This window comes from Haemorhous mexicanus, chromosome 10 (assembly GCF_027477595.1).
Source record: "Haemorhous mexicanus isolate bHaeMex1 chromosome 10, bHaeMex1.pri, whole genome shotgun sequence".
Taxonomy (NCBI): Eukaryota; Metazoa; Chordata; class Aves; order Passeriformes; family Fringillidae; genus Haemorhous; species Haemorhous mexicanus.
The window spans coordinates 11,419,400-11,445,597 of NC_082350.1; the positions used below are offsets into that span (position 1 = coordinate 11,419,400).

The window sequence follows — 26,198 nt, forward strand, 5'->3', positions numbered from 1 at the left end:
ACATTCATCGCAAGACTAACATGCAGGACTGCTGTCACACATCCACCTACTGTTACATATGTCCATCATACAGAAAATATTTAACAAGGATCACGTTTCAAGGTGTGTGTGTGTATGGATATGTACTAACAGATATAGCCATACATGTGTGTACAGAGACACAGAGAACCCTACAATTAAAATAAAATTCAGTGAATTCACTGATACAGAAGTCTCAAAACTTCAGAGAATAACATATTTAAAGTTTTCTAAGAGACTGATAAGGGGTTGCCACTGTATCAAAGTCTTCTCAATCACATACCATTTATCTGCAAGTTTTAGGAAAATTAAATGAAAATCATTGGCAAAATCCAACTGCTTTTTCATGTAAAACTGAAGTCATTCCCTGCAGAAAAGCTAAGGAGAGGAACCAGCTGCAGAGGGTTTTGTCTTGGGGAGTTTTTTTGTTGTGTTTTTGGTTCTTTTTTTTTTTTTTTTTAACAAAACAAAACATTCAGCTGTTCTTCTGAGCCTTTGAGTTTAAACATGAAAGAAATTACTCTCTCCCTTTCTCCATCCCCCTGGGCTAGAGCCCCCATGCACATCTAAGCAATTCTCATGCAATCTATGCTCAGTGGGGAGTGTTGCTCTCCCCATGTCACAACCACCATTCACTCACAGCTCCACAGAAGACTTGGTAGGAACAGAAGATATTTAGACTTCAGAGCTTGAAAACCAAACCAATTCCCTCTACACAGAGTAACAGTTTCTCTTCTTAACGTAGTTAGAAAAATGGTGAAAATCACCTTGGCATAACCGTGGTGATGTCATGTAGTGGCGTTGAGGCATAACGACCTAAATGCTTTTTCCACACTCCTAATAATGCACAGACACTCGGATCCTTTCCACTCTCCTCTAGAAGCACAAGAGGGAAATAAATCCTTCACATGTTTTCCTGGCTGACACTGAAGGAACTCATCAACCCACAGCGGGATGCAGCGAGATCCAAAACTGGACTCTTTGTAGTTGAACAGGAACGACTTTAGCCAATTGGAAATTACTCCTGATGGAAACTTTGTGATTTTTCTTTTCCAGCAGATTAATTGAAGTAAAAGTTTAACTTGATATTTCATTCCAGTATCTACTGGCAACTGATAATCAGTGATAACTGCTATGCTAGCAATTCACGATTGAAAGCATTTCTCCTTCTTGCAAATGGCATCACACATTTGGAATTGATAATGCAGAGATCTGGCCAGAATACCAAATTATCTAAGGATCCAAACTCATGATACTGATTATTTTTCAAATCTCATGTTTTCAAAGACAAACTGCAGTTCACATTTCCTCATATTCTCTTGCATGTTTGAACTATTAGAAAATAGCTGGTTCACATTTCAAAGGGTCTGATTTTCTAATAAAAGGACTAGAATTTTCTCCTTTATATTTTCTTTTTTTCATGCAAAATTCTCAGCTAATCCACGGCCTCCAATCACTTAGGAATTATCACAGATGCCACAGTGTCAAATATCTTTAGGAAAACTCCCCAGCCCACTGTAAATCAGTACATCTGTAAAACAGAAATGTAGACTGTCCTGTGTAAGAAAACAAAAATGAGAAGACAACAGCAAAAACCCCAACAAAGGTATTCTTCACTCAACCCACACTGGCAGGTGACTTAGGGAGACAGTATATTTTCATCAGGTCCCAGCACATTACAGGAAAGACAATTAAAAATCCAATGATCATAGAATCATAGAATTGTTTAGGTTAGAAAAGATCTTTTGGACTATCGAGCCCAGTTGTTAACCACTAAACCAGTCCTTAAATCCCACATCTACATGGCTTTTAAATACCTCCAGGGATGGTGACTCCACCACTTCCCTGGGCAGTCTGCTCCAGTGCTTGACAACCCTTCTGGGGAAGAAACTTTCCGTAATATTCAATCCAAACATCCCCTGGCACAGCCTGAGGCCATTTCCTCTTGTCCTGTCACGTGTTACCTGGGAGGAGAGTCCAATCCCCACTTGGCTACAACCTCCTGTCAGGGAGTTGTAAAAAATGGTGAGGTCCCCCTGCAGTTCCCTCGGTTGCTCCTCACCAGATTTGTGCTCCAGACCCTTCCCAGCTCCACTGCCCTTCTCTGGACATGCTCCAGCACCTCGGTGTCATAGAGTGAGGGACCCAAAATTGGACACAATGATCTTGAGGTGCAGCCTCACCAGGCCCAGCACTGCGGGACAGTCACTGCCCCGGTGCTGCTGCCACACCACTGCTCACAACATTTCTGTGTAGTTGTGCTCTGGCTTGGACTGGAGGGTGAGAAGGGCAGACTGTATCAGCCAGAAAGATCACACCCACCCCAAGACAGGAAGACATCCAATTCTCCTAAGTATTTGCTCCAGAAATGCTGTAAGCAAGGCAATACTGCTCCCACTCAGCAGAGCTCATTGCAGCTGGTCAGGTTGGGAGGGGGGGAATCTCTGCCACCTCCTGCTAAGAAAAAATTATAAATCATGTCCCCACTCCACAAAAAAACCAACCCCCAAACCAACCAAATAAAAAACCTAAAACAATCCAAAAAAACAACAAAACCAGCCATCCAACCAACAAAAACCACAAAAACACCCAACAACCAACCAATCAAAACACACAACCCCCTCATAACCAAAACAAAACAGCAATAATTAACCTAAATATTGAAAAGAAAATAATATTAAAATGTTAACAGCAATTCTCATGAAGACTGATGCAATAATTAAATGGAAATAAATTAACATTTTCATTCCACTAAATGAAATAAACACAGAACCCACACACACAAAACCACAGAGTTTATATTGGAAAGACAGCTTAAAACTAACAAGATTTAACTCAAAACTTTTTTTTTATTAAAGTATGAATGCATTTATGCTGGAGAACAGTTTACATACATTGTAAAGCAACAAGCATATTTTCAAGAGGTGTGGGCCCTCCTCAATACATCTCCATGCTCAGTCTACATGCTTTACCACTGGACTCACACATACACTCTCACATACAAACACAGAGACACAAAACACAGACACAGAGCTATCTGCTTGGATTAGCTTTCTTTTAAGGCTTCTGTAAGGTGCCCTAGTGCCCCTAACATTACCATAATTACAAACAAAATTGTACAAAGGAGCAGCATTACTTGCAAACTATTGATCTGCTCTCAGCCTTAAAAAATATCAAGTGAAACAAGTTTTTCCTTTATTTGAGTTTTATTAAACATCTGCATTTAAGAAAGGCATGACTGTATATCTGTGAACAAGGAAAGATATCGGAATCTTAGCATGAGGTTCTCAACCAGAACAGATGTTCAAACCTGACTCCTAAGGGACCATTTCCTTGGATCTTTACAATGAGGCAGCCCTGTGTGGTGAGACACTGCCAGCTCCATCCCACCAGGGTCACTCGACCAGCAATGCAGAAGGGGGGACACAGAGCTGTGCCCACCGTGCTCGGCTCTCGTCACACCTGAGGTTGATGAGAAGTCACAGTTCTAACACTGACACACCCAAGCGTCCCTCAACTCTTCCCAGCGGGCCCCCTCCTGTGGAGCACATCAGGGTAGGATAATGCACAGATAGCAGGGCTGACTTGCTGAACCCCCAGCCACCAGGGAGTATTTCTGCCCACCCCTTTTTGGTATCCTGCAGTACATAGTCTGAAACTGCAACTACTGGTGTTGGGTGAAAGACGTGGCAGCCAGTATATTAAGAAAATAGGTACAATGAATAAAATAAAGGATAGCATATGATATAATGTGTACATACAAGCATCGTTCATTTTTTATCTGTGAAATGTGAATTAACTGCAGAATGCCAGGCCATTAGTCTAAAAGGCTGTGTATGGCTGTCTTAGCCTATGTACGGTCAAAGGATCTGTGTGATGCATCATGGGGAAAGATTCTTCAGGAACCATTAGGGCTTCCAGGCCTACTTGCTCTTGTGCATCAGCATCAGCCCGCAGCTAGGAATGCCAGAGAAGCAACTAATAAAATTGCCTGACCAGTCCCGTAAGACAAACAGAAATGACTGTACTTCATGGTATGCACCTGAACTACAGAGACAAGAAAGGGACAGTGATGAGAGCGTAACAGAGGTGGGGGAGGGAGATCTTTTTCTCACTGTTACAACAGCAGCAGATTTCAATGCAACGTAATTACTTTAATGATGCATATCTGTAGGTACCAAATTGCTCTTCTGATTTAAAAAGCTGGTCAGACAAGTGTTTGGCAGTCCTTCCATTACCCAGTTTCAATTGTTGCTTATTCATCTATCAGCTCTCATTCCCTAAGCCACTTCTGCCTTTGCTGAACTGTGAATGGGTTCAGTCAGCCATCATCAGATTCAAATTCATGAGACACTTCCTCCGATGAGCTGTTCCTGTGGATCCGGCCATCGCTTTTCATGCTGTGAAAAGTCTTCTTAAAGGCCTCCATCATGGCATGGGCCAGCTTCTTGGCCTCCAGCTTGCTCTCACACTCCACAGCGTGGCAGTCCATCTGGTAGGACAGGTCATCGTTGATCTCCCGATAGACCCAAGCGAAGATGTTTGGGCTGACGTTGTGGTCAGCAGTGCAGTAGGCTATACGTGCTACCTGAAAGGTATCCATGTGCACTGTTGCCTCACCTTTGAGGTCCAGATGATGCAGCCAGACTTGGAAAGGGCGAATTTCCAGAAGGGCATTAGCTGGGTAAACATCCTCCCTCGTGAGCGTGTGCTTCTTCCACAATTCAATGACTGGTTTTTCTGTGCAGCCTGACAAAAATTGCATCCCTGTTGTGGAAACCTTACCCAAATATGTAACCTGCAAAGAAGAACAAAGATAGGTGAAAACACAGAGAGCAGACTCTGGTGGTACTTTCTACCATCCCGGGGAGTTTCACTGTGGAAATAAAAGCACACTCCTCCCTTCACAAACACCCTGATTTTCACATCACTTTCAGTAAAACAGTTTTCAAACTGCTTTCCAAATACTTGCTTTTGCAAATGCTGCCTTCACCATTCAAATCCAGAGATTAAAAATGCCCAAGTGTCTGAGTTTCAAGGCATTCCACTTTCTTCACCTCCCCTAGAAAGCCCAGCTTTAGAGCCCCTGACTACCCCTAAGCTCATCTTAGCAAGCGCAAGTGCCACTGGAGCAGGTCCCAGGTAGTTGTGATGCAAACCACCTTTTTTTTTTTCCTTCATCCTTTATTCAGATGATTTATCTGTATCATATTTCAAACATTAGTATTAAGGAGATGGAGACATTCTCAGTTTGATAATGCAAGGTTGCAAGGGGTCAGAAAAGCATGATCACAGCAGAGGATTTTAAACTGTTTGAATGCTTCTTTTCCAAAATGATCCTGGTTTTCCACTTCGGCTGCTTCTACTTAAGTAATAGGCCAGGAACAGCTCAAATCTGTTCCAAACTTTATCTTTGAGCAGGACTGAGATATTTATTACATCAATTTAAGAAAATATGCTGTTAAAAAAATCTAGTAATAAATCTACCTAAGTTTAATCACATCATCTCTCTGCTTTCCTGTCTAGTCCTTTTGAGTAAATACCCTGTTAGGCAATCAGCACAGGAAAGCAAGGTGGTTTTAGTGCATTTACAGAAATTTGTTCACCAAATATCAAATTCACTAGGAGGTCCACATCAAAATTCTGTATTAAGCCTGTTCAGAAACATTCCCCTAAATCTGTGCAGCTACTAATGAGGCTTCCTTCCACTTACAGCTGAATGGAAGATTATTTTATCTGGGAAAAGGGATTTTTCTCTAGGAAAGACAGGTCAATGCCACATAAATGCAATTATGTAGATTATTCTATTTATTGCTGTTGTCAGGATGGTGCATTTAAGAACAACTATATGAAAGCAAAATTGTTCCTCATTTATCTCTTGCAGCAGTAACTGCTTGAGACAGAATCTTTTACCCCTTGCTTGATGTCTTATAACCTCCTCTACATTTTATTCAAGGCATTTGGAGGAAAAAAAGTAATCACATGCACTTTTCAAACTAATTTCTTCAAAATTCTGCATTAAACACACAGTATAGGTTATTTTTATGTTGTAAATGTGTTAAGAAATGTAAAGAAAAAACATGGAATTTCCACATTTAAACACATTAAAAAAATCATAACCACAAGAAATACGGGATTTGTAATCCATGCAAACAAAATTTTCCACAAGAAAAATATTTTGCTGTAAGTTTCACACGTTTTGTTAAACTCAGAGGCCTAAATTAAGCCATAATTAAGGAAAAAGCTTACAAAACTGTATTGGAAGTCTGTGTGGCTTAATCATGCTTGCCAAAAAAGCAATTTCATAGCAATGACATTTCAAAATGGGAAGTCTTATTCTTTGCCTATAAATATTCATGATTTGCACTGGGAATACGTTGAATCTTATAAAGCTTTGTATTTTTTTTGGAACAGTGGCAAATACAACAGCTAGAACAGTTAACAAGGCAAGACCTACCAGTGTTTTGCCTTATTTTATTTTATTAGTGATGAGAGTTGAGTTCCCTAAAGTACTGTAGAAAAACTTAAAACCTCAAAGTTCACAGTGCCAACCAAACACATACAAACAGCACATCCAGGACCAAAGAGGAATGTGTCTACAGCATACTGGGGGGTATTTCAACACATATCCAAAGTCAGATTGCTTTGAACGGAGCAAGATCATTGTGCAAATTTGCACATTCAGTATATTCTCCAAAGGTTTGCTCAGCACTGCTTCATACTCACAAGCCAGCTAACAAAAGACAAACACTGTAAACTGACACTTGGGGTCAAATTCAAAGCCCATTGTAGCATCAGAAGTCCTTCACTAACTTCAAAGAGCTTTGCACAGACTTTAAACCCCGAGGAACAATGAAATATCCTCTTGCTCATGCACTTTATCACTGCCCAAATACAGCTTTGAATCCCTGGCTGCAGGAGAGAGCTGCCACCACAGCAACATTTTGTGCCCCCAGCTGCTGTTTGGAGAAGCCCAGTGTCACCTGGAGACCACAGAAATCAGCACCTCTCATGAGTGCTGATGAGCACAAGAGGGGATGCAGGGAATTGTTTCACTGCTGGCTTGTCCTAAAGAGGAAGCTGCTGCCAGTTCATGGGCTGCCCTGAGCAGCAGCACAAGGATGGGGAGAGGGGAGGAAAGCAAAGGCAACTCCATCCCAGGCAGTCAGTGTTGCTGAGCTCTGTGCTGCAAATTCACCCCAACACACAGCATCAGCTTCTGAGCATAGGCAACTCCCAAGTGATGCTCGGACAACTTCAGCAGCCAAGGAGCAAAATCAGAGTAAGTTGTCACACTGCAGCATAAATTGAATTTAAAGTTCTCCTCTGTTCCTCTACAGCATCTAACTGCAACCCCCTGTTGGCCATCAATCTGTGTGTGTGGCCTGCTTACGAGTGAAGCTACAAAAAATAATGGACTTCCCCAGAATAAAGTCATTGTGTTTTAAGAAAAAAAAGCAGTGAATTACTCTGTAAGCAGCCAACGCAAAAGTAACTAATAATAAGGATGGTATTCTGGCTTGTTTACCAAAATGGGATGTATTGGTCTGATTTACTGTCCCAGTTCTGTCACAGTATAACTGTGTAGGAACCTTTGGAAAGTTGCTTCTTTTAACATCACTTTGAACCTCCATTACATAAATCTCCTTTCCTTTGAGGACACATCCATAAATATTTATAAGGTGCTTAGACATTACAATAAGGAGCTCACAGGAAAGAATAAACAAAACCTCATCTTTAAAGTTTCTCCTGCACTGTGTCTTATATAGAAACATCTACACCTACTAGTGCTGTTACTTTTTGGTTTTTAAAATGAATTATCCTTTTTTTTCCTAGTTGAGATACAGGCATTTGACAAGAGTAGCATTGCTGAAGCTCTTGGTGAAGACAGATGTCTAACATTTCATCACAGCATGGTCCCCTGCCCAAACAGAACAGGGATACCAGGGGCTGGGGAGACACCTCCACTCTTTGACCCAAGAAAGGTACTTCTCCCTGAGCTCAGAGTTACAAGGTTATTCCACAATTAGTACTCCCTGCATTTTGGCTCCTGCCTTGACACATCTCACAGCATACCCACCTTGGTTTAAATGCTCTGAAACCCCTCACCACACCATTACAGTGAAGCTAGTACAGTACAACCATCTTCCTATTCAATTTCCAAGTCTGCCAACCAAAGGTCAAAGAACAGATGATTCCTTTCATTATTAGTTGGAAAAGAAAGCTATTTTGAGGCAAAAATTCCCACTGGTGGTCTTTTCCATTAAAATCATTGATATCTCATCAGTGTGAAGCCAGCAGGTATTATAAAAAAAGACCCCAAAAAACCTCAAAATTTCATCTTTAATAATCATCAGAATGAGATGTGAAGGGCACAGAAAGACATTAGTAGAAGCAGCAGTAGTGATGTTGTTACAGTTATCATTGCACGTACAGAAACACACTGAAGTGCTTGAACAGCATCAACTCCACAGCTTTACTGACAAGAGAGTGATCATTGACAAAGACAGGCAAAGCCACAGTGCAGGCTGAAAGCCACATCTGTGATAATACAGCTCTAACCACCAGCAAAAGTTCACCAGGACTAAATAAAGCTTTTTCTTCCTCTGAAACTCTGGAACTCACTTGGCAGCAAACATCAGTCCAGAAAAATTACTTATTTGTGCAAGTGTGGCATGTCCTATAGCAAGTGTCATCCTACACACAGTGAGACCAGGACCTTTATTCCCTCCCCTCTAGGGCTGTTAAGCACTGGAACAAGCTGCCCGTGGAAGTGGTGGAGTCACCATCCCTGGAAGTGTTCAACAACTGATCATGGCACAACATGCCATGGTTTAGTTGACTGGGTGGTGTTTGGTCAAAGGTTGGATTTGATGATATTGGAAGTCTTTTCCAATCTTAATGATTCTATGATTCTAGCCTCAGTGCAAGGCAGAGTAGCTACAGGCTGGTTGGAACAAGTAAATTATGATCAAGCTGTTGCAGCTTTTAGTTGTTTTGGACACTATTTTAAGCGAGAAAAGGAATGCAAATTCAGCTCAATGACACTGTGTTAACCTTAAGCAGTGAAGGCATTTCCTATCATATCTTCTACCAGGGATAAGAGTATATTTCTTTATGGCCCATTTAGTTCTTTGTGCGTTCTATCTGTTCCACAAATTTCTGGAAGATACATACATCTCAGTAAAATTTCTTGTGCATGTTAAAAATTATCCACATTCTTTCCAGCCTTTCTATGGCAAATTTCATCCTCTGGCAAGCCACTGTCACCAAGCATGACATAAAATACTCTTGAGGCTTCAGCACCTCTATGCTTGCAAGCATCCAAACCTTTTGTAAAAGCCAAGATGTTCTGAAGAGCTCCTTATTTCACCCTAGAGATTCGCCAACACAAGTGTCAGTATCTGGCAAAACTGTCCTCAACTGAAAAATGCTGTGCCTTTGCCCTTTTGTAATGCAGTGACACCCATGTGACACATAGAGATGTCTCATGTCAAAGGACATGAAGAATAATTGATGTCATTTTTCATGCACTCTCGTGGAAAGACAGAAATATCTGAGTATTTTGACATTGTTGTTTTCAGCCCCTCAAATCCAATAATGTATGGTGAAAATGTCTTTTAATAACTATGTTTGAGATCTTACCAACTTTGAAAAGACCAGCAGAGCATCTGCCATAGACATTTTCACTTCTAGCACAGTATGATTTGTCAGAATTAATAAGGGTTTTTTCCTTTTCATACCCTTTTCATACTCTTTCATCACTGATCTCACATTTTTCACTTGTAATTCATAGCAGATAAAGAGCAGCTCAGCTCCTGTATGTGTCACTCTGACCTCAGATCTGACTCCCCAGTGGATCATCTATCCATACTGCTCCTATCTCACAAGCCTCACTCGGGCACCTGAAATTAGGCAGCCAAATTACTTTTTCTCCTTCTGCTCCCTATCCCCAGCCCATGGACTATCAGTGCTCCAAGGAAGCAGATCCAAGCTGTAAAGACCCATAATTACTGCATTACAGGAGGACAGATGCTCTCTTGGCACAGGAGCTTGGCACAGGAACACATACCTCACAGGACTCTCAGCTCTCTCACTATTCAAGACCATGATCAAAAGACCATATGTAAAATTAACTCCTTGTTTATTTATTTAATATAAGTATTTCTTCTGTACCAGATAAGGAGTGTCTTTGTCAGCAAAATTAACACAGAAAATGAAAAAAAAATTAAAATAGAGCACTGACCTTGAGCTAGCAGGCGTTTACTCTGCATATTTGCAGTCACTAGAGGATCCTGAATCTTGTGCAAATCTTAGTAGTAGATGACTGTCTCTTTTGATTATCAGTGCTTAAAAAAAAAAATTCCTTTAGCCTCAAATTTGGTCTAGTTGCAACTGATTATATTTGATCAAGACAGTTTGCCTTACTTAAATGTGAGGCAAACAGAGATAATGAGACATTTTCTTCCTGAAAACAGAACTGCTCCTGTGGCACCTTCAGGATACGTGGCAATGAAGTGACTGTAAGGGTCTGTGTTAAGACGCACAGGTACAGACCCTCCACTCAGCAAGCAAAGCATCAGAGAATCATGGAAACATCTGGGTTGGGAGAGACTTTTAAGATCACACAGTCCAACAATCCACTCAGCACCACCACTGCAACTCCTGCATCACGGAACCACATCACCCAGCACCAGATCCAGACACCCCTTAAACACCTCCAGGGATGGCGACTCCACCACCTCCCTGGAAAACCTGTTCCAATGGCTGAAGCTTGTCAGTTCATCCCAGTCCAGCAAGAACCACCAGCCTAAAGATCAGGTAAACTTGCAGAAGTTTTAAAGAAGAATGCAGAGCAGATTGGAAGAACAGCAGCCAAAAGCAGGTTTAGAAGGATGTATGCATGTCTTGTTTAAAATTGCTGCAGGAACACATACATGGAGATGTTCCCTGGGTTTGCAGCACAAAAGCAGATGCAGGATGAGAAGGTTCAGGCTCCACCTTGACAACAGGCACATATTGTCGTGGCCAGGACACAGCAAGCTTCATCTCCACATTGTTAGAAGATCTGGACACCTCTGCAAGAAGTTGCTACTCAGGAAACCTGTGCTCAACTTCACTGCAATGGCAGTGCGCCCAAAGCCCCCAGTGGCACCTCCAAGCTGAGTGGTTGGGGAGAATCAGGGCTCACCAAAGAGTCACAGATTTGATGGCTGAAACTAGTTTTTCTTTTATCCTCAGTGGAGCTGGGATGCAAGTGGGACAGGCCTGCAGCATGCAGTCCAACAGCTTGGTAAGTCCTGGCACAGCTTTAGTGTCAATAAAAGCAGATTTAGCTGTAGAGTCATTTTCAACATCTTTAATTAACACATCCAGTTCCAGGCACAGCAGGAGTGCTCTGTGCTGGACAGGGTACCCGTCTCACCACACCAGCTCAGCTCTCCTCACCCTAAAGCACAGTGACTCAGCCTCAGGCTGGCAGTTTGGGATTTAGAGCCAAAAGCTGCTTTTTGGCTCTGAAGGAAAAACAAAAATATCCCAGACATTCCACTGGATCACTGAGCAAATACCATGAACTGCATTCAAGCAACATTTGCTTAAGACCCAAAAAAAACCTGTCAAGTAAAAAGGCGGCACAGTTTCCCTCTGCCTGTCACTGCTTCCTCACCCACACTGCCTGTGTCCAGCCAAAGCCTTGCAGCACGAACACAAGGGTCTTTGTGGGAATGGCAGGGCTCCTCAGCACAAAGAAATACACAGTAAATGCAGTAATGTGGCTTACAGAAATATGTGAAGAACTGTTTTATTTTTGAGACAAAATTCAGAGGGAGAACAGACAGAGCTAGGCAACTATTTAGCGGAAAAAAAACATCAACTCTTAGGGCTGCCCACTGGATTAGGAGAGAAAAAATAATACATCAGTAGTTAATGTCTGATTTATTCCAAGTAATCAAAGGATAGCTCCAGAAAAAGCTGGAAGTATCAGCACCTCTTCAGCAGTTAAGTCAGCAGCATCTGAGCCCTTTTGTGGGACCAAGGCTGAACTTAAGTCTTACAGCCATGCTACAATTCCCCCTTGAAAACAAAAATAATAAACAAGCCCAGCAAGAAATGCATTTGGCTCTTTACATCTTCAGAACTCCTAAGGAAAAACAACTGCTGGGCAGCAGCTGCTCCAGTTGTCCATCTGTCCCCACAGCCACGCTCACAGCAGCCCTTTGCAGGTGCTTTTATTTTCCCATGTGTTTCTCAGCTGTGACCATGCAGCAGATCCTGCCTTAGATGGGCCCAGGAAGGGGTCACCACACAAGTAAGGCATAAAGTGATAGCACCACTTTGGATACGGTTCCCCAACTAAATGCCTTTGAAGGACAGAAGAGCTTTCATTTTTAGTCCATCATTGTTCTTTCAGGTTTTACTGCCCCCATGCTTTTCAGTAGCAGTAGCAAGCGAAGGAGAAGGAGGAGCTGGGGCACTGTGAAAATACCTATTCTTGAAAAATGCTCTTCCCCAGTAGAAAGAAGAACATAATACCAATTTCAGTGCTGCTGCTTCTGAGGTTGCCTGGGAAAGCCCTTTAACATGGGGTTAAAGGGCTTTCCCAGGCAGAACAGGTGAGTTACTGTGATCCGGAGTGGGTGTCCCAACGTCCAGTCCAGGGCAGCATCTCGGGAATGGGGCTTTTCTGAGGGCAGAGCTCACCCATGAAGAACTACTCATTTCTCAAACACTGTGCAGGACAAACACTCCAGCATCTGCAGATGATTGGCATCAAAGTGCAGGGCACATCTCTGAGATCCTGTCCCAGCTCTGAGTAAGACACCAAAAGCACAAAGACATCTCAGAGCCCCTCTTCATAGCCAAATAAACCTCTAATCCTCCCATAGCAGAGCTCTGTCAGGCCTCCCACTGATGGCAGTTGAGGAGGGGAGCAGAAGACAAAAACCTCTGCAGAATGCCCACAGGAGTGGAGCCCTCCTTACCCTATGAGATCAGCCCCATCAGCAACACTACCCCACACTGCTTGAGGAGGACATGGGAAAACACATCAGCATATGGCAAGTTTAAGACTTAGTAAATAAATTAATGTACTGGAAGAGGAAAAAATTTACCCTTGATGGCTTAATTTATAAGCTCTGAGAGGGAAAAAAGCCAACAAGAAAAAGCCCACTGAGTCTGCAGGCCAAAGAGCCAGTGTGGGGTAAATAAAGCAGCAAGCCAAACTCTCCTGGAAGAGAATCCTGAGAAACACAACCATCCAAGCTTTTCACCTTTCATTACATCAGGCTGCTGCTCAGCAAGTCTTTTTATAAACTATCACAGGTATTAAAGTACTGCCTTCAGTTAGATCTAAGAGCATCTAACTTATATCCAGTGACCAGGAGTCTCTGCCTCACTGGCAAAATAGTTAACCAAGCCCAAACACAACCTCAGCAAGAGCCAGCTCTGCTCCCTGCAGCCTCCCATTAGCAACAAAAGGATCGCCTCTTGCATTTCATTCTCCACTGGACAGGAAGCTCTTTTTGTGGTTTGGCTTGCAGGGATGAATCTGAAATGAAATCAAGTGGAACTGGCAAACTGCAGTGAGCTTGCAGTCAGAGACTCCTCGGTCCTGGTGTGAGTGGAAGATTTACACTGCACTATTTAAAACTCAAGAAATCAATTTCATTCTAGCGGCAATTTAAAAATGTTGTTATGCAAGACACAACTGAATGAACAAATACATCCATCACACACAACCTCAGCAGGGCTGCTGGACACCCTATTGTACAAGTCAATGATTACTTTTGTTCCCAAATATTTTCTTTATGTTACTATTTAGATCACTTTCCTCCTTTGTCTCCTTTCATTGCCTCATGTAACTTCCTCTCTCTCTACTCAGTTACTGCTGGGTTGAAATTAATACTTGGATAAGCCAGTTCATTTCCCATTGTCCATCAGGAGTCTTCACAGGCAAGGAGAGAAGTGGAGGCATCCAGGAAGGTGAGAAAACCAACCCACTCTGTAGCCATTATTGCAATTTCTTGAAGCTTCCTTCACACAAAGTCCTTCCAAAACCTTTCCTCTGCTACCTCAAAACCTTCTCACCAAGAACATCCCTTCTGCCAGGAGAATGTGGCATAAATTTGCATGACCACAGTCTCCCTGCAAATAGATAACTACCTTCATGTTTATGTTCAAAGTACACACAAACCTCTTTCACTACACATTCTTTATTCACATGAGGTTGAAACTGAACATGGAAATTTGATTAAGCACCTCATCATGTTTCAGAAAGCTTTTTAGTCCTGGGCTCCTCACAGCTGCCGTCTCGTAGAGGGAAGGAGCCCATGGACACAGAGGGGAGCAGACTGTTCACTTTTACTTTGTTCCCCTTCCTTTCCAACCCACAGAAAATTCACTTTGGCACCAGTCCAACAAAAACTTTTGTACCTTATGGAGCATGCAAAGAGGGAGTACAAGAACAGTTACTACTTCAGCCACCTTTTCTATTGAGGCATGTGTATTTTACATACTCTCCAAGACTTTGGGCACTGAGGCACTCCCAGAAAGCCACTCAGAATGCACATTTTTCACTATCTTATATAGGTAAGAGATCAGACCTCAAGGTTCCCTTCTTTGTGCATTCCCCAGGCGGTCCTTGTGTTTCTCCTTTAGTTCTTGCCTTCAAAAGAAGATGCCAAGTAATAAAACTGAACAAAACCTCTGTTACTAAGACATTCAGTTCTAGAGACCAAAAAATCTCAACTGCACTAGATTGTTGGCTCAACTTGACAACACCTGAAATTAAGAACAAAAGGGAAGGGAGCCAACTTCAGGAACCACTGAAGATGACTACAAATTTGGATTGTATATCAAAGGAAGTGTCAGGTCTACACTACAGGAAGAACAGAAGCAATGCTCATAAAATTATTTCAATTCTCCCTCCCCCAAGTGCTATAAGACTAGTGCCATTCAAAAGAAGAGAAAAAATTACAAAACAAACCACAGAGACTCCCAGAAATAGCAGTGCATGGTCCTTCTCCTAACATTCACACACTGCAAATGAAACACATTCCCTGAGGAGTACAGGGGAGCACAGAAATATCAACCCCATATAAACGTAATTGTACCCACATCCCGCAAAGTCACAGATTAAAATACTTTGTCTTTACTTTTACATCTCCTTCATGAATCATTATGTGAAATTAGTTCCATGACTTATCAAAACCCTTTGAGATTTTTTCCACTCTCACAAGTTTTAGTATCTCCAGGAAAATCTTTTTTGAAGGCTGGAGAAGAAGAAATACAGTGCCTACACTGGGATGGAGCACTTACACTGCAGCAATGAAAAACAGACCTTGCATATTTCAACTTAACAAAAAGCACTAAACACATTATGAAGAAGAAAATATAGTTAAACAACTCTTTCTATTGCCAAATGAGTCCTTAGATAAATATGCCTGATTTATCCCTTGTTTGTGTTATCAATTTCTGGATCCAGGCTACAGCAACACAGGCTTTACACAAACAAGAAAGAATAAAACCTCACTGCCTCTAAGGTTTATGACAATGTCTTACAATTAAACCAGAAACTTCCCACTTAACAATGCAACAGTATGTTAGCAGACTAAACAGAAGACTTTAAAGGAGTAAATATGTCCCAAAGACTATAATGATGGAAGACAATAGTGACATACAGTTTCCAATTTATTTCCAAAGCCATGGTTCACAGTGCCTCCAAGGTCCTGTTTTCACAATGGATTTAGTCCTTGCCTGTGTCTTCAGCACAGTCACTTTGCATTTATATAATGTTTTTCCAACCAGCACAGAAGGACCTGAAAGTGATCCTTAGGCCCCGTGAGTGAATTGGGTATTCATCTGGCTCTCTGGGCTCCAGGGATGCTCATCTTCTGCAAATATTCCTCTGCATCAGGAGGTTTTTCACAGTGTCACAGAGTGCCTCCTTCCTTTTCTGGTTAATTTAATCACAGTACCTCTCCCAGAAAAGCTACATAGCCTCCAACCCATTCTCTGGCTGTATTTCACCTCTAAGGTGACGAGCCTGCAAAGCAGCCAGAAATGCAGCCCCTAACCACCTGCAGCAAAACTGAGACATGGACATTTCTATAGTACTGATTTCAGCCAAGACGAAAGGAAACACTGAACCTAGGATGGGAGAGCCTGGAAAGCAGCACTCCAAAGTGAAGGACTGTCTGGAGGAAAGAAGGGGATAGGGGCAAAGGTCCTCCTCTCTGGGGACAGCTCTACTTATCACTGCTGCAATTTATGTCTTCTAGCACAGCAGCTTGCCCCCAGCAGCATTCAGATGGTTGCAGGTCAGATTGATCACTATTCACACCAGTTGTACAGCAAGCTCCTAGGAGCTCCCTTCATATCCACAGTTCATCTCTCTGTATTGCAGAGGTCATGGCTTTTACAAAGGGCAGAAAATTCATTTTCATAGATTCCACTGGCCCTGAAGTTGACTTTGCAAAGACAAAATCTACAGTGAGTAGCCCTGTTGTCGATCTGTTTGATAAAGGACAAAATGGCGAAAATTTTAGAGCTCTAAGGAAAGAAGAAACTACTTACAAAAATAAAGAAATCCTTCACTGTTTTTCTTCACAGTTACCATCTTTATGAAGTAATGAATACCAGCAGCTAAAAACATCATAATTTTATTTTCTACCTTCCAGTTTGCAGTCTGGCAGTCACTGGGCCATGGCCAAGCCTTAGGGAGTGGAGAGCTCACCAGGGACTTTGCCACTGACACTCAGACACCTTTACCCAGCTGCTGCTTGGCCTAACCAGGGACAGAGGGCCAGCCCTGGATAAAGCAACACTGACTCTGAAATGGCTCTTCAGCATGACAACAGAATGCAACTTCCTAAAGAAATTAACATTACAGGATGCCTATAACATTCTCTTGAAGCAAAATACATCATGTGTAGCCCAGGCTATTCTGTAGCAAAATAAACTCAAGGAGGTCTCACCACCCAAAAATCAACATATGGCTATGTCTCCAATATATAGATGGTAAAAATCTCAGAACTCTTATGATTGTTTTCTATGTAAACAATTACTCCAACATTTTCCATTAACAAGGTGTTTCACAGCTCTGTAACAAGCAGAAACTCAGTCCCATTTATCATCATCCTAGAGTTATAATTTTTGATATAGTTTTTAATTATTTAATAGAATAAAAAAAACTTTTAAGAGCTTAATAGTCCTTGATCATATCAAACAAAGAGTACAACTAGTGCATAATACTTTCTCCAGCACTTTCCAGGATCAGACAGAAAGGAAAAATAAAGAAGCAATGTCTGAACTGACAAAGCAGTGGCCAAGACAGGAATAACTGCTCACAGAGGAAGGTTTCTCTTCCCCAGAGACAAGGAACCAAATATTTCCAGGCATTTCAAGAAAGCCCATGGGTTTGGAGTGCTCTCCCTCCTTTGCTCTGACATATTGACAGAAAGATTTTCAAAAGAGCATGGACAGCAACACATGTCAAGCATTTTAAGAAAAGCTGACCATTCTCTCAGTATCTAAAAATGCAGGCAGAAGTTTGGCAAGAGAAATCAGTGCGTGCATTAACAAATATTGAATCACTCATCCTGTAAAGTTCTGTAGCTTTCCCCATGTAGCCCAAAGCAAGTAGAAGCAAAGTGCTCCTGTTCCCAGGGAGCCTGATCCAGCATTGGTATGAGACACTGAGACATGGTTGTACTTTTACACAAGGATTAGAACCTCTGCTAAGCCTCTCCTAACACTCATTTCCTACCAAAGCTGTTATCATTCTGGTTAAATGGTTTTAAATAGAAAATTACATATATTTTAGGTTAGTTATGCATGAGCTTAAATATGACAGCACAATAGAAAGCAAACAGCATTTTGGGTAAGAAAGAATTTACTTTATGCTGAAAATACAGATATTTACATTACAAGCACAGACTATATTATTTGTTTCCTATTATCTGCCTCTAGCCTTCCACTCTTTTTCTCTGCTGCCTCCTCATCAAAACAAATTGGTATCTCTTGTTGGGCTGAAACCAAGCAGAAGATCCTTTAATTACAGTGCAAATCCACAAACAGCATTAAAGTTCAAGCCATGTATGCAAAAATCAATTCTGAAGAGACCAACCTAGCTATTCCTGGGAAGAAATCTTATTTACAAGAAAGCATACTGCATCTACAACAAATTCATGGGGGGGACAAAACCCACAACAACAAAAAAAAAAAAAACCCTGCATTGTTTCTTACTCCAGGCAAGAGCAGCCAGCACATGATGTTTCTTTGTAGAATCTTGTTTACCTTTTGTTTTTCAAGGAGAAAAAGCTGAAATAAAGGTTAGTCCCCTCCTGAAAAACCAATTACTGTGGCAGACAATATAGATGTAGTTTTTCTTCATGTTTTGTCGTTAGCAAGATCAGATATTTAATTTTTTTAAAGTAGTTATAAAACAACGGCCTCTTCCTTTCTCACAAAAGCACCAGACACATTATAAAAATCTCCACATTAAAATCAACTACAGCAAAAACAAGGCAGCCCCTCCCATGGCAGCAAGATCATGCAAGTGCAGCAGAGCCCCTCTGGGGATGAACTCGTAACACCCAGCAATGGCATTAATGCATCATATCGTAATGCCTGTCACAGCCCTAGGTTCCTATGGCCCCAAATTGTTCAGCAGTGCAAACAGACAGCTTCCTAGCTGCATCCTTAAAGTGACACTGTGCCATTCTAACAGGCTATGACAGACATATATATGTACTGCAAAATAACTCTATTGAATTATTTATAACACTTTTCTTCTCAAAGAAGCATGTAGCAAGCTGTATCATTAAAATATAACCAGCAGCTGCCTACATGGTCCTGTATATGTCTAATTCAGAGTTTAAAAGAGGAGGTGATGAATAGCATTACTGAGGGAAACTGCAAGGGCAATTTATGAGGGAGCAGTGCAATTAACAGAACAGAAATTCGGATCCAGTAGCCACACTCAGAGTGCTATTCCTGCAAAAAGAGACAGCTTTCCAATGATTGCAGTACCTGGGACACTGCCTCATTCACAGCAGTGTCATTAGAGAGGCGTCTCCCGGCACAGCAGGGGATGGGGGAGCAGTGGCCTTGCACCACCTCCACACCCAGACTCTTGGCAGAGCAGGTTCTGGCTACGTAAACACTCAATAATACACAGAGGACAGGCACATATGAAGCAAGATAACTCCACTACCTTCTGGCATCTGCTGTCTTCCCTGCCTGCCATTTGCTTTACTTCCATCCTTTGCTCCCAGCAAAGAGCAATCCTGGCAATGGACAAGTGCCCCCTCTCACCCCCCCAGCACTGCCTGCACTGAAGGCTGGTGGAAGGAGCTGTGAGCAGCACCTGCCTGGGACACAGCCCAGGCACAGTGTGGAAACTACAGAAACTACAACTTTATCTAGGGAAGACTGGAAATGTTTGGACAGATGAAGAGCCACAAGACAAACTGGAGAAAGCTCTTGGGAGACATGCAGCTGTTTCGAGGGAGGATTGCAAACCAGAGCACACCTGTCACAGGGAAGTGCATGGATGTCCCTGGATAATCCATAAAGATACTCCTGTGCTCCTTACATCAGTCAAATGTAGTTCATGTGATCATGAACCAATGACTAGAATGAGCACTGTAAGGTTTACCCAGACATTTTTAATTTAAGATACCGGGATGAAATTTTAGAAGGTGAACAGAAGAAATTCCATGGAGTGATCCAAAAAGTGCATCTCAAGGGTGGGTCATACAGTAGAGGATACCAGCCAGAAAGGCTAATAAAAACAGAGAAGCTGTGAGATCCCAGCAGAACTGCCACCTGTGCTCTCTTGGAGGTGGTCCAAGAGGATGACGGCACGGTACCACAGGCCAAAGCAAAATCTACTCTCCATTATATCAGGCTGTTGCCCTTTGGAAAAACACATAACCAGCACAGCTAGGTTTAGCTAGAGAGAACTTTAGAGAAGGCAAAAATCACTTTGGCTACTACTTATAGATTGGGTTTGGACTTGCATTAAGAACCGTCTGGAAGACATAATGAAACCAAATATTGCTCTTTGATGTAGAGTCCAAACTGCTCTGGAGTTTCTTGTTAAAATGAAAACTTTTTTTTTCCTTTTATGCTTTAGGCAAAGGAGACATAATGTCCTTCACACTTTTCAGCTAACACTTACACAACTCTGTGTCATGTATAACCAAAATCCAATTAAATCAAGGATGCAATGGCAAGAGCAGGCTTTATCTTGCTTGCATTTTTCTCCAATTCCAGCGACTAAGCTGCCACTTTCAGGCACCTACTTTTTTTCTGAAAGGAAAATTAAGTAAGCACACACTGTAAAAGAACAGAAGAGAAATTTTTATCCAAGAGTGTTCAGCAAGTGTAGAAAGGGAGACAGAGCTCTGGACTTTGCCAAGTGGCACAATCATCTAAAGCCTGGAAAAATTCTGAAAGAATCAACAAAAGACTAACACAAATCCTTCCACTTAAATGGCTAAAGACACATGGAGCAGCTTTCATAACACTCAAACACCTTGACTTAGGTACATGTACAGTCATTCTCCTTTTTCACTACCTAACCTGATAAGGAATGCAAACTCTTGGAATCACAGTTTCTTCCACTTATATGTGCACTTCTCAGCAGATGATTCTCAGATGAACAAAGCCCTAATCACTCCTGAAGGACATTATCACGTGCACAGCACTGCCAAATCACCCAACACCTCATATTCTGTAATCACAGTGAATTCCCAGTTGAAAGAAGCTATAGCTCTTCTGTTTTCCAACAGATGACCAGCTTGAAGTTATTAAGAAAATGGTGGGGGTTTGTGGTGGGGTTTATTTGACTAAAAATGATAGACTGGTGTCCAATTCTTTAACAGCAAAGCAACAGAACAGGAATTTAGCAAGATCACAGAGCAGAACTGACCTTGGGGTTCCCAGTGCTCCATGTCAGCCCATGTGAATTTACTGGGTGCTCTGGCAGCAGAGCACAGCACTGGTCTTCCCTGCTCCCTCTGAGTGACTTGATGCAAAACAGCAACAGCTTAAAGGAGAACAGAATTCTGACACACTTGAACAAGAGAAAGCATAAAAGCTGGACAGAAGAAAACCCAAGGCCAGAGCTGGGGGCCAGCCCTGGTAACTCTCATGAGGTAAAACACACATTCCTGCTAGAAAATGACAGAGGGAAACAAAAGTTCTTCTCAGCAAAAACATAGTAACATCTTTCCAAAAACTTTGAGTCCTGTGATATGGTCTTGTTAGATCTATCATACCAAAATAAGCCAGCTGGTAAAATGACTTGAAGCAACTGCAAAGCCTGGGCTCTGGTTCATGTATCAAATACCAAATAATTATATGGACGTGTATCTGAGGAATTTCATCCTGCCCCCTAGCCAGTGCCTAAGAGGAAGGTTGTTTCAAGTTGGACACACTCTGCACTTGGTCACCAGCATTTGTGATGTGGAAGAAACAAACATGATTTTTAACCTCTGGCACAGAGCACAGGAAGAAATATAGTGGCCAGCACAGTCTCCTGGGCACTGATGTCTGTCATTTCAAGCAATCCCTGCTTTAAAATGAGGAAGCCTTTCAGATGTTTACTCCCTCACCTCCATCTTCAGCAGCACAGTCCATGGTCACTCACATCAAATGTCTCTGACTGAAATGGAAATCTGAAAGTTTACAGATTCCTGACAAAAACCTAAAAAAGGCTTTATAAACTGTGTTTTCAGTGAGGAAATCTGTGTTTAGCACATAGAACTAGACACTGATATACCACTAGGTTTATGCAGAGCACAGTATATATTGAGGTCATGTGGGAAAACATGGGGGTACTACTAACAGCATCTCCCAAAAAAGATGAAAGCAAAGTTGTGGTGCCCCAGTGTGAGTAAGAACCAGTAGCCAAGATAAGTACTCTGCTTGTCCCTAATGTGGCTCAGGCACCATTGTAATAGGTGAAAGTGCACCAAAACTGAACAGGATCAAAATTCATTCTGCTGGCTCATAAAGTCTTCCAGCATGATCGAGCCCCTGGGAAAGGAAAGCTCATGGTCACAAAGACATGACACACTTGATTGGGCAAGCTAGATTAGTGAATTGAGTTCAGAGAAGTTATTGTGCAAGGCACGAGATCACCCTAAGATGACAGAGGAGGCGAAAAAAGGGAACAAGACGTTGTATGCTAGGACAGCAAACATCAATAGCTGGAAATCCCAAGAAGTCAGAGAAAGTGCCTAGCATGACCAGAGCACTTATCATAACTTAAAAAGAATCAAAGATTCCTGAAAACATCAAGTTAACAGAAAATACAACTGACATTTGCAGGCAAAAAAAAACCCAAAAAAAAAACAAAACAAAAAAAAAAACAACCACCATCAAAAAAGTAAGAAAGCTGAAACTGAATTTTCAGTCCTGGTCAGACGTGGCTTCCCATCACAGGAAGGTGACATTTAAAAGACTGTTTCGAGAAAGCTGGATGATGTCTGTGATGTCTGTGCCCAAAGCCAATCTGTAGCCACACAATGCCACTGAAGCCACAGTCATTTGTCCTTCCTGGGGCTGTGTGATCACTACACCACGTGAAACAAGGAAACAATCAGCAGTGCATGGGAACAACTTTTCCCACTTTTTCAAACACAGTCATTAAACTTAACAATGCTCTGTGACACACACAGCTCCACAGGGAATCATAATTCTTCCTTAGCTGCAGAGATGTCTTATCTTCACTAGGAACTAGAACTCTATCAAGAGCATTTATTCAAAAAAATTGCTAAAGTTCCAACAGCTGCCTTCACAGTCACAAATGCAAAACAGTAGGCTAGAATTACTCATTAATCTCACAACAGAGAATTAGGTTGATGTCACGTAGTTTGAATAGTAATTGTAGCATGAACTAGAAACTTTTCAAAGTAATAAAAATCGTTATAAACAGTTCTAAATCCAGAGTATGACAGATGACTTGTTATGACAATGAACAATGTTTTAAATATTGCACTGCTTAAATTCCAGTACAAAGAACCACATTCAAATTTAGGGTGATTCAAATTTGATTCACACCAAAGGTTTGCTTGACCTATTAGTATCTTAATTTAGAAATAGGGGTACAGCCACTTGTCTGTAAATGGTTTTGACAAGAAGGTCAACATGATGTTTTATTTGAATTCTGCATGGTTAAAAGACAAATCTTAGTCAAACTACTCGAAGCTTTTGGTCCTATAAACACAGTGAAAGTCTCAGTCTTGAAATGAATCTTGGAAGCATCACTAAAGCTGGATGAAAAAGCTACCACTTCCCAAACCAAACCAGGTTATATCCAGAAATGGATGCAGCAGCTTGAACATCTGCCTTCAACAGCAACACTCTTCATAACAGCACCTTTTGGGGACAAAAATATTCTAGCTACCCAACCAAATACCACTTTCAACGGACATTTTTAAACTTTGGCAACCCACTATTTTTAATGACATCCCCTACTATTTTTCTGGAGTAAAAATGATGGGAATATTTTGGTTTATTTTTCTTTCTGTTGACAGCTAATCAAATTTGATATTTATATTGTACTGGGATAATGAAATGTCAAGATGGATATTATAACAACATTTCTGAAGACAGTAATTTAACCTTCAGCAGTCCAATTTGACTTGATGGTGTCTACATGCTTGCAAATAATTGTATTTTAGAGCCCTGAACCCTGATGGCAGAAATATACCCTTCCCCTCTTAGATTGCTGGGTCTGGAGTGCCACTCGGTGGCCGAATACAAACACTCTTCTGTTAGCAGACACCTCCCTAACACCAGTCATGTCATGTGGTAGAGTCTAAGTTTGGGATACACTGGATTTGGAAACAGTCATTCTGCCTTTACTTACATGACAGCCTAACACAATGAGGAACGTTTTTATTCCTCATATAAACTGGGGTCATGAAACCCTGGTGACAGTCAACACATCCTCAGTGAGGCAGAGGGCCTCCAACTCAACTGAATCTCACCTCTCACTTCAGAAAAAATCCAGCTGTAACAAACATGTCCCCTGTGCACAACACACAGAGAGGGACCTGCAGCCCATCCTTATCAGTGGATAACTTTGAATCCTTAGCACTGTGAAACTTATTTAATTTTAAACCTAAATAATCAAGTTTCTCTACATGAACAAAAGTGCCTATTCTAAATTAAGAAGGAATCAGAAACTAGGGTGGGGCAGGCAAACAGAACTTTATAAAGGTGGGAGCATCTGCACCACTTGTACATTACCATCACAGGAGAATAAATTACTATTTATTTATTCACAATATCTCATAACGCCAGGGCATTGCTGAATTTGCATCACTCTGACCTGGCCAGTTTCAAGGGCAAAGCACTTCCTGTACCATCAGAAAATTTCCGCTTCCTCTTACTCAGCTGCCTTCCAGATACTGAAATGCAACAGGGATTTTTGTGTTCCTACTTGTTTTTATTACAACTGCAACAGCAGCCAGCAACAGCATAAACACCACACAGGCAGCAGGTGGTTAAGAAAAGATGGAGAAAATTAGTTTATGCATGACTAACATCTTTCATCATTCAGAGAATGAGAAAAAATTCACTCCTAAATTTAAAAAGTTCCTCACAATTGAGATAGTTGCACTGTTCTTTTTCCTCTTAGATAGTACAGTATATAGGAATGGAGAGCAGAAGTAATTATCTTGCATGAAGAATTGTAATTATAGAAATGAGATTTCATTATATCAAAAAATATCAAACATCCTTTATTATTAACACCTTTACTGTAAGCTTTCCAAATTGATAGCCAGCTTCCCAGAACTTTTTTTTTTTATCTCTTGTTTTCTTTCAAGAGTAAATGGCTCACACTGCATTTAAGAACTTTAATCACTTTTACATTGCTACCTGAATAAATTCCAATTAGGTCAAATTAGTATTCAGTGCTCTTCAATAACCCATCTACACTGGTTTAAAGAGAGGAAAAATACTATCTGGTTATAACTTCATATCAGACCAGAAACAACTGTCAAATATAACACAAGGCAGAAAAGACAATGCATCCTTAATTCAACAAGACATTCACTCATCCTGCATCAATCCACACCACTGGGCAAGGCTCCTGCTGGGACATGACTCAGACATGGGCATCAGTCTATGGGAACAAGGAACTGCCTGTAAAGCCAAAAGTTGCTGCATGGGAGACTTGTACCCATGCGGGCAAACCACAGAGGCTCAGGGGCTGCTGGAAGGTGTGTTGGCACTGCTCACTTCAGCAGAGCCTGGGATGCTGGAAATATTCATACAAAGTAAGGTCACCACAACTGTGCCTGTACTGTGGTACCAAAAACATCTTTCTTTCAAAAGAGGAAAAAGGAAAAAGAACAATGTGAAGTCATCACAAAAAAAAAAAGGAAAAACCCTGCATGATTTTTGCACAAAATCTGTGAGCTCACTGTTCCCTCTGATTTCATTGCAAGAGGTGCCATGAGAAGCAGCTCTGGCATGCAGAAGGTTCTTTGTAGCATCATTTTCTTAATCCAGAAGGTGACAAACAAACAGTGACAGTGTGCTGAAACCACATTATCCTTACACAGGGCTAGCAGGGCCCTAAAGGATGCCAAAATTTTCCATTAAATCAGCTACAAAGCCATCACCTGGTTTTGCCCTCAAAGTTATCATAACCAGTATATTCCAAGTACCTTTAAATCCCTGTGTTCTAACTAAAAACATGGTCCAAACAGTGAACAACTGCAGGCAGATGCATTCTATGTTGCCCAGCACTTGAAAATGAGAAAAAGGGATATGATTTGCTGAGAGCAGGTGAGCTACACACCTGAGATATGAATTACACACCTGAGATGGGAACCGCACACCTGAGATGCATGTCACAACCTCATTTCGGGGGGACTGACATCCAACCTTTTCAAGCTGGAGGAGGCCAGTGGTGGGCTGGGACAACCCCACAGAGCTCCCTGTCACAGGAACAAAAAGCTGAGCAGAAGAGCCCAGAGCTGGCCAAGAGCCCAGTGAGGAGTACTGAGGAGCACCAAGCTGAGCTCACCAGTTCCTTACACTTTTCATGCAATTTCAGTGAAGTGCTTAAGCACAGGAACCTACCCCACACTCTCTGTATAATAGGAAACATTGACTTTTGTGAATGATTATAAACAGAAGGCTCTTGAAAA

At 41.6% G+C, this 26,198-nt stretch overlaps 1 protein-coding gene across 3 annotated transcripts in view; it reads right to left on the bottom strand.

Moving 5' to 3' along the window:
- Positions 1-2,847: 2,847 nt before the first annotated feature.
- The window catches only part of PID1 (phosphotyrosine interaction domain containing 1), an 85,225-nt gene continuing 61,874 nt past the window's right edge, over positions 2,848-26,198 (bottom strand). For all 3 annotated transcript variants that reach the window (XM_059855328.1, XM_059855330.1, XM_059855329.1), the window contains one exon: positions 2,848-4,816. In XM_059855328.1, the coding sequence (XP_059711311.1) occupies positions 4,340-4,816 (477 nt within the window). In that variant the 3' untranslated portion in view covers positions 2,848-4,339. The remainder of the gene's footprint in view (positions 4,817-26,198) is intronic.